This window comes from Aplysia californica, unplaced genomic scaffold (assembly GCF_000002075.1).
Source record: "Aplysia californica isolate F4 #8 unplaced genomic scaffold, AplCal3.0 scaffold00241, whole genome shotgun sequence".
In the NCBI taxonomy this organism is placed as follows: domain Eukaryota; kingdom Metazoa; phylum Mollusca; class Gastropoda; order Aplysiida; family Aplysiidae; genus Aplysia; species Aplysia californica.
This window is the reverse complement of record NW_004797511.1, coordinates 204630-217161: the sequence shown is the minus strand read 5'-3', so window position 1 is coordinate 217161 and position 12532 is coordinate 204630. Positions and strand designations below refer to the sequence as shown.

The 12532-nt window shown below is 38.8% G+C and overlaps 1 protein-coding gene across 1 annotated transcript in view; it reads right to left on the bottom strand.

Moving 5' to 3' along the window:
* Positions 1 to 422: 422 nt before the first annotated feature.
* Positions 423 to 12532, bottom strand: part of LOC101862042 (THO complex subunit 5 homolog) — an 18182-nt gene continuing 6072 nt past the window's right edge. The window contains exons 5-18 of the mRNA XM_005100234.3: positions 12245 to 12320; positions 11298 to 11368; positions 10937 to 11051; positions 10126 to 10258; positions 8392 to 8475; positions 7733 to 7779; positions 7212 to 7311; positions 6524 to 6635; positions 5545 to 5646; positions 4926 to 5203; positions 3564 to 3755; positions 2241 to 2356; positions 1360 to 1547; positions 423 to 645 (exon numbers count right to left, since the gene is read on the bottom strand). Of these exons, the coding sequence (XP_005100291.1) occupies positions 579 to 645; positions 1360 to 1547; positions 2241 to 2356; positions 3564 to 3755; positions 4926 to 5203; positions 5545 to 5646; positions 6524 to 6635; positions 7212 to 7311; positions 7733 to 7779; positions 8392 to 8475; positions 10126 to 10258; positions 10937 to 11051; positions 11298 to 11368; positions 12245 to 12320 (1681 nt within the window). The 3' untranslated portion in view covers positions 423 to 578. The remainder of the gene's footprint in view (positions 646 to 1359; positions 1548 to 2240; positions 2357 to 3563; positions 3756 to 4925; positions 5204 to 5544; positions 5647 to 6523; positions 6636 to 7211; positions 7312 to 7732; positions 7780 to 8391; positions 8476 to 10125; positions 10259 to 10936; positions 11052 to 11297; positions 11369 to 12244; positions 12321 to 12532) is intronic.

The following is a 12532-nucleotide window of genomic DNA, read 5'->3' as shown; positions in this document are numbered from 1 at the left end:
TTAACACCAATAGGTCGAACACTCGAACACCAAAGAAATCACCCATCCGCCAAACTGGCCTGCGGTCCCATTTTCTTCTTCTTTTTTATCTTTGTAAGATATCCCTCAAACTTCTGAGGCCAGCCCTGACAAATTCGAGCTATACGTGTTATACTGTATTTTCAAATGTCCAGCATTAGATAAGGAATCTAATTATGACAGAAAGCTCAGGACAATGTAGACCCACTCAGTTATACAACATACCCTTCTTCCTGTTCTTACAGGAGGAGAAAAAAAAAGACTCTTTCCTCTTTCCTCCCTGCCCCACCCCCATTAAAAATGTTACTTAAATTATTTAAGGGAAAAAAGGACCCCCCCCCCCCCCCCCCCCCCCCTCAAAAAACAACACAAAAATGTACCAGAAACAGCACAAACTCAGAAAGTGCAATGAAACATTTTAATTCATCATTCAAAATACAACGCCCATTTTTACTGAACACATGTACAAAGATACATATCAACAACGAGCAAGGCTTTCCTTCTTCCACATACACACACAGCAACAAGGACTCCGACAATGAAAACAGCGATGGCATACGTCAGTTCCTGTGAGTGAAGATTCCCATCTCTGGTACAAACTTGTACGGTTTGGACCGAGCTCGCCCCCTGAAAGAAAATCAAAGCAAAGTTACCCCTGATTTTTAAAGTGACGCAAAGCATATCAGTAGCTGACTCAATACCTTTACAGAACAGAGCGAACTTCACAATGAAATGCTGAGACGTTCCATTTCATGAGTTAAAAAATTGAATGTTTCTATCATGTTCCAACAACAGAAGGCCTACTCAAAAAAAGTATTGCGTTTTTTCACCTTTATTGTCATCTTGACCTTTGTTTTTCTAACAAAACAATTGTTTTTCCTGTAATAACTTTTAAAAAAGACTCCCTCTTCCCCTCCCCCCTCCCCCAACTTTAAAGAGACAGTTACACACCTCAGTGTCTGAAGCATCATCTTTTTTGCTTAGGTTTGTTTCTCAAAGAAAAAAAAATGTGCTTAACCCCAAAAGATTTTTCTTCTTCACAACCTCTTCTTCTTCTTAACTTTTCCAGGAGTTGGATGTTGCTTCTCGGACTTTTCTGCAATAAAACAAGCAGTCCCATGCCATTCTGCCTGCCTGTGTAGTTTTGATTCTAAACCAAGTTTCTACATTCTGTACCCTATATCTGTTGGGTCTCCCTCTTTCTTTCTTGCCTTCTACAACTACTGTCCTTCTTTGTATTCTCCTGCTTGATTTCAGGGAGTCAACTGCTGGTTTACATCTACTGTTAAAAAACAGAGGATATCTCCTTTTCCCCACAACTTGAATGAGCTAGTCACCCACCTGGAAGTTCGAGGCATCATCTTCTCCTTGGGAATCTCTATGGGCACGGTGGAGGAGGCGGGTGTGTCTGTCTCAAGGTACACGTCCAGACACATCAGCAGACGCTGTAACTGGCTGCTCAGAAGGTGGTCTCGGCACTTGCCCGGCACGAGTTCTCCAAAGTGGAGGTTCACCTCTTCCTCCAGCTCCTGAGATAAAGGAATAAGAAATAACTGGATTTTGTGTCAGGAGAAAGAACAAGAAACAGACATAATCGAGGGGAAGAAATAAGTGAATTAGACCTACCAGTGGCCCCTTCAACCACCCCTACTTTGTTTTTTTCTGTTGTTTTTGTCTGTCTTACTTTTCCCTTACTTATGACAATGCAAATAATATTAAATTTATGCAAATACACATGAACCCCCCAAACAAAAATACAAAAGAGCTTCTCACGAAAAAAACCCCGATTATGAATATGCATGTTGCCGAGGGACGTCAAACAAGAAATTATTTTTAAAACCTATGAAAGATCTTTTGTGACCTTTGACATGAAAAAACTACCATACGGTACTGCATACATCCTAGAGAGCTATGCGCTCAGACTGCCATGTGATCTCCAAATAAATTTAAATACAATCGACTATGGATGAGTTGATGTCGTCCGGGGAGAGAAAAAAAAATCAACTCATCCGAAGTTCAACTTAACCGTTGGGACCTGCTCCGAAGTTCAACTTCACCATTGGGACCTGTTAAGAAGAAGAGGTGCTGAGACACAAGAAAAAGATAAACTTAACTGAAGATCAGCTCAAGCCAGAACCCAAGTGCAGTCGACTGATATATATGCAAATATCATGAAGAGAAGTACAAATACACAAGAGAGCACTCCACATGAAAGAACTTACAATGATGTGCACGTCGTTGAGGGCCGTGCGCTGAGACTGCCACATGATCTCCACGATAAACACCGGCGCCACCTCTGGGCAGTCGGCAGTCAGCACCACATGGGCTGTCATCTTGGCTGAGGGAAACAGGGAAGGAACACAGAATGTTTCAGATAAACTTGACAAGTTATTTAGACACATTGCAGGTACACACATATTTTTTTCATTTTTAATTTCTACATCCTTAGAGGAACAAACATGATTTGTCAAAGAAATTTGAAAAGTCATACACAAAGTTCAGTTCTGCTATCTTGGGGAGGAAGAGAGGCGAAGGCATACAATATGTTTCAAATAAACTTGACAAGTTATATATATGCATGTTTCAGTTGTGCACACACATTCTTCATTTCTACATTTTCGGAGGGGCAAATATAATTTGATAAAGGAATTTGACGAGTTAAACATTTCATTTTTCCTCAAGGGAAATTAGTGCCGTTTGCAAAAAAAGCTCTTGGGGGCAAAAATACTGTTTGTCAGAGAAACTTATCAACTTGACAACAAGTTGCACACACACACACATTTCATTTCTACATCCTTTTATAATATAAAACAAGGGCTGTCATCTTGGGTGGGGAACAAATAGTGTGTCAGACGACATTTCCATTTCCCTTTCTAACAAGTAAGAGTAAAGGAGAGTATAGCCCCCCCATATATTTATGAATCAGTTTGCTATTTCTGGTTCTCATAAGACAGCTCAGGCTCCAACCCCACTGTGACTCCCGATGTTGCACACAAGGTCAAGCACTTCCAAATATAGAATGTGTGTGTGTGTTATACTTCACTTCAACAGTATATATATGTGGGTTGTATCACAACCACAAACACGCTACAGCACCAAGTCTGTTGTCAGTACCTGAAGCTCTATCCATTCTTCACAACTGACACCAGGCACCTTACACCCTACATCGCCACAGAAATTAACTCTGCAGCCTGTACCTGAGGCTCTGTCCATTACAACTACAAACATCCTACATTAATCACACTACACTGCCGAGACAAAGCACCCTACACCACAGCAGACACAAGGCCTGTAGTCTGTACCTGATGCTCTGTTCACCAAAAACACCCGATCCAATCACTATACACCACTGAAACTAGTTACCCTGCACTACTAAAACCAAGCATCCTGCACCGTTGAAACCAGGCCCCCCCCACACCCCACACCATCTCCACAGACATAGTCTCTGTGGCTCTGTCCACAAAAAACATCCAATCATCCTCCACCGCTGAGGCAAGGCCCCCTACACCCTCTACCAACACAGACATCCAGTCTGTAGTCTGTACCTGAGGCTCTGTCCACCACAGCTACAAACACCATGTCCATAGGCTTGACCACGCCCGCCTTAATGAAACGTTGAGCGTGAGGGAGTAACTGCAGGTCTTCAAATGTCGAACGTTTCCAGGACGACAACAGAGAGTTGACTTTGGCCGGAAAGAGTCTGGTCACCTCAGCGGGCACAGGGATGATTCCTCTCTCTGGACAAACGCAAAAACAATTGAGTTTGAGTGAAGAGAATCACAACCACAGGAACAACAGACAAACAGACACAGCAAAAAGAAAGAAAAAATTGTGGGAACAAACAGTGACACCCTGCAACTACCACCACACAAAACACAGACAATTTGTACACAATGATCATAAAACAGCAATATTAACTTGCAAATGCAAATAATTGAACACTATTTTTTTGTTACAAAACTATTTTTTTTTAAAAAGACGCTAAAACAACATAACGCGAAAAACTCTGAATGAGGATTCAAAGATATTATACTGACAAACTCATAAAATTGGGAGTCAATGTTTTGTTTCTGTCACTCAATCTCTCCCACTCAGCGAAGTCTATCTGAAGTCACAATGTAGTTTAACCCTTTTTTAGTCATACTGGCCTAAACCGGCCTTTCCTTCAAGTTACCATATCAGCTTTTACTGCCTTTCCCACTGTGGAGCCATACCGGCTTTTAGCGGCCTGACACATTTGCCTGTAGTGCAGGCTTAGAAATAAAAATATTCCACTCTAAATTTAGATGCAAGCTTCCCCAGTATAGGTATGTGAAATTTCATTGAAATACACGGCTTAGATCAAAAGCATAAGCAATTTCTACACCCCCTGAACCTCTGAAAAACACTGAAATAATTCAGTTCTGGGAAACCATCAACAGGCTGCCATTTTGGTTCTGCTGTGCTGACCTGCTGACCTATTTACGGTGCTAAGAAGGGTTAATACTGTGAAAACATTTTGATCAAAACAGGTCAGAAAAAATTACCAATATTGTAATTACAGCTGGTGTCAAATTCAGGACCTTTTGCACAGACAGCATGAACAATCCTCTGAAAACCTGTGCTCCAAATTATTAACCAAAGGTTTGGTTTTTTTTCATAATGCACGCATTTAACAACACATTGATACAATTTAGATCATTTAGGAAGCGAGTTTCCGACCATGCCTGTCAGGGTAAACCCAGGCTAACAGGGAAACAATGTTCTAGAAGATCGAGATAATCAATAAAAATTATCTCTCCACTCAAGAATTGAACTTAGGGCTCCTGCACACACCAGCGAAGTGTATAAGTGCACCACTAATTTTTGTCTCTGAATCATTTGTCAAATTACGTCTACATGAGAGACAAGCTGACCCTCAAACGTACCTAGAGATGCCAACTGATGGAGCAGAGCTATCCTCGCCTTCATCCGTTCCCTCAAGAGTGTGATGGTGCGCTGCATGTGTGTAGCACTCACGCCATGTTTGGCCCGAGCGGCCACCACCCTTGACATGCCGGCCGCGTCATGTGACGCTGTGGAATCCTCAGTGTTCTTACTGTCCTGACCGTCCACCTCAGGTTCCAGGAACTGTAGTCCTCCCATCCATTGACACCACAGGTATGGTCGTCCGACTTGGCTCAGGTAAGAAGAAAATTCTTGAAGACTGGAGAGCAAATGTTATGGTTTACCCATGTGACCAGTTTCTTGAAGATTCAACAGACAAGAATAATGTTAAAAACCCACCAAAGTTGACCCACAGTACCTTTATACCATTTACAGGGTATGCCATTTTTATGGAGGACCCACAGTTTTGGTCAAAGTCAGATGTCATCAACAAATATCACAATACTACAATCTCCACAGAAGTCGGTAGTCATCTGATGATTCCAGCCACACCACTCCATGGCACAGGGTTCTGATGCCCCGCAAATGTTACTTCAACACTATCACTTTACATTCAAATTTATAACAAAATTCTACTTCTGACATAATTAAGTGACTCACCCATGTTTTTTCAGCTCATAATGGTTTGCTACATTGGGGGAGTCGTTGCCATGGTCACCTGGGTACAACTCGTCCAAGATGAAATCACTGGACAACAGTTCGCTGTAAAAAATGTGAGAAAGACAGAGATTTTTTGGATTTGTTTTGGTCAGTGTTATACAGCGCTCACAACTGCATAAGGTCATATGAGCGTGCTGGACACAGTAAGAGGATTTTTATTATTTGATACTGACACCGTCTAAGACGTCCACCTGTCTAAGACAACCACTTTTCTCCTCTACAGTGGGTGACTGTCTTGAACAATCTCAACTGAATATTGTTCCAAGACACCAGATGAAGAATGTAAATGTCAGCTTAAGTAGTGACATTTCTCCATAATATGAAAGATTTAAAAAGATGACTGGTGGAGACAGAAGAGAGCACCCTCAAAAGTCTAGAATTTTTTTTTTTCAAAGAGAAGAAAAGTATGTACTGTTTCATGGTGGGAAATTGCACTGCAGGCAAGAAGTGGAGTGTAGCAGCATAATGTGGACCAGGATGAGGCTAATTGGGTTCTGGCTTGTCTTGTGGCAAAAGATAGCAGTGTGGTCCCCTCTCTTGTCCTGAATTTAATGATGCACTGCATTTTTGCTTTCAATGAGCACTCTGGCAGCATCAGATATCAGTCTGTATTTGTCCAAAACCTCCTCTGGCAAAAGCACATCACCTTCTTCTTCTTAGCGTTTCCAGTTGTTGGGCAGTGCCTCTCTGACCTTTCTGCAATAAAACTCTCTTGACTTTTGCCATTCTGCCTGCCTGGGTTGTTTTGGTTCAAGATCAGGTTTCTACATCAAGTTCCCTTCTATTGTTAGGTCTTCCCCTTCCTTTGCATATTGTTTCTCAAGTAAATCAAGGCGTTTCATATGCCAAAGTAGTTCAGTTTTATACAGAAAATAAAATTGTAACTTTTCAACAAAGAGGAGACAAAAATTAACCCTACCTGCCAGACACAGAGGTTGAAGTGACCTTTGGACCTGGTGTGACCTTGACATTAACTGTCACAATATTCAGGGCAAGGAAGTAGTTGAAGGTCAGCTGAAGGTCGGCGCCATCTGAATCCCAAAAAGAAATAAACCAAAAAAAACAAACCAAAATGACATATATGTAAAACAAAGGAACATCATTTTAGTTTTTTGGAGTAAAGAGAAGCACACCCAGAAAATAACATTAGTCATATAGTCCACAGACAGAAACAGAAAGGAGATATAAAATTACAGCAATAATCAGCTGTCATACGAGAAGGAAGCATGTAGCTTTCGATTAACAAATTGGGACTCAAAACAAATAGCCAACCATTTATGAGAACTAGCTATAAATTAACATGTTGAGGTTTGGTCCATGAGATTTCAGCATGAGCCAAAAACATATTGAAACTGTTTTGAGTTAAAATTCCTTATGCAAAGAAGGATTCGTTCCCTGGGAAGTGACCAAACAGTATCATTACATATGTTAAATATCACATACCAGTAGTTTTGATTGAGCGTTAGAGCAGAAAGAATCAGACCTAGCAATACTGCCCTCCGACCAACCACACGGTCAAAACAACAATGGATCTAAACTCAACACTAACAATATTAAGACACGAACAGACATAATAATGACAACTTATCCAGATCTCTCTTTCATACCCTGGTCACTGATGTCTAGGACAACATTGAGAGGGTGCTTGCGGAGGACTCGATTCTTTTTCTCCACCTGTCTCGCTTCCACTGTCTTTCTTCTACGTTTCTGATTAAAAAAAGACAAGAGCGTTGAATTATGATTTTTTTTTTTTAAATAGGTTTGAGCTGGCAAAAAAAAAGACACAAGGAAGAAAATCAATTTAACAAAACTCCCCATCTCTAACCTTCAAGAAACATGGATTTGAACAGCTTTAGGAGAAAAAAATGATGACGAGAACATAACCTGGTAAAGAGTTTACATGAGAGTTCATCTGAGGGGACGAAATAAACTGTCCCTGAATACATTATTTCTCACACACCTCAAAGAACTTTTTGAAGAGATTCAGACTGCACTGAATACATTTATTCAGACTGCGTTCAATGCATTTCTTCATACTGCATTCACAATATTTATACAGATTGTGGTAAGAAACTGATTATTTCACACTCTGACAATCAAAGCAGTAAAACACTATACAGAAACATACCGAATCCCTCTTTTCTTGCTCCTCGGTATCACTGTCAGATTCCTCGTCTAAACATGAAATGGACACAAAGATATTGTTTTATTTGAGCAGCTAGTACAAACTACAAAAAGCAAAAACCACACTTTCTACTAAAAAAAGTAAAAGTGAAGTTCTCAAAATGTATTTTAAAAAACAACCAAAAGCATTTTTTCCTCAGAAGAAAACAGCACAAGAAAGAGGAGAAGTGGTTAAGAATGTAAAGATTAAGAGAGGGGCAGAGAAAGAGAAAAAAGATACAGTGAAAGAAGAACAAAAAGAGACAAGAAATAAAGACAATTAGCCACAGTAACAAAATAACAATGCTGTCCTGCAGTGCTATGGGTTCAACAGGTGAGAGAATTTTTAAACTCACAAGAAGCCTGTCTGATGTGTTTTTAACAAACTAAAGGAAACAATGCTGAATAGAATTCTGGAAAGATTAATTCTTTTGTTTGTTTGAATAAATGGGAACACACTGACATTAAAATTGTCTTTAGTTTTCAGTCAAAATCAAAACTGATACACAGAAACAACGTGGGAGAGTCAAGGTGAAGAACCTACCAGTGGCATCAGCCAACCATCTATGTAAAACAAATCAAAGGTCAAATTACAATGGCAAGAGGTGCTAGTAAATTTCTCACCTAGATCCAAGTGGATAGAGGACATCGACTTGACGGTCTTGGCCGCGTCCATATCACCTTGGATTGACACTTTCAGGCACTTGTCTAAAACAGAACATAAACATGCAAAACTTGTCATACTTAGAAAATAGTATTGTCTATTAAAACGATACACTAAAAGAAAAGAAAAGACAAGAAGAGCAACAACAAAAAAGAAAAGAAAGTAAAAAAAAAGAAAAACTTTTATACAAAGAAAAAGAGAAAAGAATAACTATTCGAGAACAGAAACACAATATTTTTACCAGTGCCGAGAAAGGCAACATATATACAAAATTGAGTGTGAATTTTCAAGGGCATTTTGTTCAGAGAATAAACCATCTTAAAGTGCATTATCTTCAAGAGCTTTTTTTTCTGAAGAGTATATCATCTTGTAGAGATTTATATCTTCGAGAAACACCTTGTCATGTTTTATCTCCGCAACAACCGACCACAAACTGGAATCTGTGGTGCATCGGTTATGCACTTTGCTGTGCCTACAGGAGACTCGAGTTCGATTCCCAAGTGGGGAGAATTTTAATGAAGTATCTCTGCCTTTCTTCTTGGATATACTATCCCCCTCAGCCTAAGTTAGCCCTGACCGGCAGGATCAAAATTTGCCTCCTAGATGATCGAAATTGTGTCGGGGAAGGGGGGGGTAAAAACACTTACATTTAATTGTTAACTTCTTCTTTTTGTTTTAGAAGAGGTTTTACGGCGCTCGCAACTGCATAAGGTCATATGAGCGCCAGAAGATTAGAGGTGTTACAAGAGAGTAAGAGAGTAACAAACATAAAAAAGAAGAAGGGGAGATAAGGACAGCAAGTGTTTGATTGGAAAGAAGATGCAAACCACACGAAAGCACCCGGCAACCTTGTAACTTCTTTTTACCGCTCACATCACACTTAGAGTGCGGTGCGTATCATATACTGGGCAATCCTGCTCAGTTCCTCAGTTAGCCTGTAATGCTTCTCCTGAAGTCTGTCGGAAGCTGACAAAACGCCTTTTTAAAATTCACACCATGTTCGGGATAAAGAGGCTTTTTTTTTGTCAGCGTAACCATTTTTTAAAAAAGCGTTCTTCCGAAATCTAAATGTGAGGTAGCGTGGTGGAATCAGGCTCTCGTCAATTTTTGGACAAATAGAGTTCTTGGTATCATATTAAAACTTGTTCACTTGTCTTTATTTGGATGAAAAAAAATATCCGTTTATCTTAAATACAAGTCGAGACATTTGAGAACGAAGGAGGTGGGGGTCACCTGTTTTCAGAGGTAAAATTAGTGAGAAAAACAGCCAAAGATTAGTTATTTCCTTAGCTTAAGAGTCCGTGGTAACTGAACATTTACATATTTTGGGCCTTAAATTGACGTTTTTCAGAAAAATCCACATAGAAATGAGTTCTTTAATGGGCATGAAAGGTGATGACCCCAAAAACAAAAATCTGATAAAAATTCACAAACCTGTGGAAAAAAGCAAGTTTCTTCACTTTGTTTATTTTGACGAGAGTCTGATTTCACCGCGCTGCTTCACAAATTCTAATTTATTTTAAAAAATAGTCTCAGTTCCACTTTGATTTTTTTTTTCATGCAAATAAGGCAACTGGTCAGGCTTTTCATTTGAGGAAATACAAAAATTTGGCGCTCAAAATGAAAAAAAGATGTTTTGTCAGCTTACGGCAGTACTGTAAATAGGATTGGCCTCGTTTTAAATCTTAACCCACCACAAGCCTCCTTGTAGGCAGAGGTCTGCATGTAGAGTATGTAGAGTGGCATGGGCAGGTGCTGAGCCACCTGGTGCTCCTCCCTGATATCGTCATAAGGCATATCCAAGTAGTCCTGAACAGGACGTGTAGCCTGTAGGAAAACACATAAAAGGAAAAAAAAAAACAAAGATGATTTTCTGCTTTTCTTGTGTTAAGAATTGCATTTACCAGTTAATATACAACAAAATCTAGACCTTTTGTATTTTAGATATTGAGCTAAACAGGTTACATGTGTAAAAACCACATTACTAAAAAGAAACCTTTCTGTTCTCTATTGTTAAAAACTTAACTACATAGAAGTGTATCTGCAAAATCAGACAAATAAAAAGCCTTTCTACTTCTTCTGCTAAGAAAGTAAACAAAAGTATATCTACTATCAAACTGATTAGTCTGATTAAAAATAATGCAAACCCCGACATCTTTCATCTTTCAGCGTTCATATGGAAAAAGGGTAGGTGTAAACTTAGATCCACAATTTACAAGAAACAAGCAAAGAACCCCCCTCTAAAAAAAAAAAAATTACAAAAAAATGTTTTTTTAAATTAATAAAAAAACAAAAACAAACACACCTACCACCACCTTTCCGCTTTTCACTTTTTAGAACAATTAAATAACAGTATAATATCTGTAAAATCATGGGCTACATCAATGCTTACAGTCAGAGAAAAGAGGCCAAACCTGAATCTTCAAAACCTTTCTATATCACTTGTAGATGAAATTTACCTGTAAAACCATTTTAAAAAATACTCAATAACATTTTCCACCCTACCTGTAAAATGGCAGACAACTTGGGCTGAAGAGTATCCAAATAGTCCTGTTTCGACTGAATTTCTTCTGAAATTTTCTCCTTACTGGATTTTGTCTCTGTCAGTTTAGAAGCAAGCCTGCAAAAGACATGTACTCATTAAAGTATGTTTATTGTAGGGGCAAAAGTCACTCCCCCCCAAAAGAAAAAAAAAATCCTCATAACCATTCAAATTTTCCAATAAAAAATGCTCTCAAAAAATAAATTGCAACTTTATTTTCATGAATCCCAATGTTTTAAATTAACAGATTCAAAAGGAAAAAAAAAATCCCTTAAACAATCTTACACAAATCTCTGTGTGTCTCTAGACAGTAGACTGACTTACTGCTTCCGTTGCTCCAGTTCCCATTCTAGACGAGCCAACATCTGTCGATGTACGTCACTCTTTGTCACTGTCTGAAGGAACGAAACAATAACAACACATTGTTATTCAGCAACTTCTGGATCACATTGCTAATATAATTTTTTTTTAAAAGAACGATAAAACTCTTCAGTTGATATTGTTGTTGTTGTTATTATCAATCCAGCAACAGCTGGGCTCTCGCTCTTCTGTCCAATGCCATGTAGTGGTAAGTGCAGGTTTGCTGCAGTTGCTGTAATGTTCCATAGAGTGTGATGTCAACGTAGGTCTCGGAGGGAGAAGGACACTTCACTTGATATTTGTATATACCAATAGCAAATATATATGGAAGAGTCAAAATCTACTCGTACATAGAGAGTTTCAGCAACACAACACTTTGCGGTTTGGGGTATGGATAAAGTCTTATTATTTCAACAGGTCATCCGAATCTCTAAAAAAAGAAAAATAAACAACAAAGTAAAGTCATTAGTTTAAATCACAGAATGGCGTTTACATGCATAACTGAGAACTCTAAACTCATTTTGGCAGGATCAAAACTTCAGGATGAAAACAGAGTTCTGTAAAAAAAAAAAAAAAGTTCACATGCACTGAGAGCAAGAAGAAGCATGAAAGGTAAAAAAAAAACCAACAGAAATTGAAACACATGTGTGCCTTCGTTGCAGAAGAGAAAAACTTTTTTCCTCTCAGGAATCACCCTAACAGCAGGTTCTAGACAATACAGTTGAGCCTGCTCTAATGGCATCCTGCCCAAGACAATGATAATCACCTGTACAAATAAACATTTCTCCTCTTGCATTTTTCCTATATTATAATGACAGTGTAAGTTGTCCATAATTTCTGCTACTTCCAGACCATTTCCTCACGTACCCACACATGAATTTTTTAATAACATAGTCTGTGGAAACACTTACAGGATTGGAGACTGACTCTGGAGCATCACTGTAGAATTTCTCGACAGGAACAAGTTCTATTTCTTCATCTTTGGACCTTTCAAGTAAATGTCAAAAGAAATTCTATTGTATTTTACTGCATAAAGAAAAACTATTCAAACATACACATGTACAAATTTGAGAAATTCAAGGGTGTGTATACAAATCTCAAACTGTTTTGTTGATTATCATATTACAGCAATAATCCATGATAAAAACAGGGAAAAAAAACAATATCATCTTAAAGTTCTTGTTGAGGAAGGGAGGTTG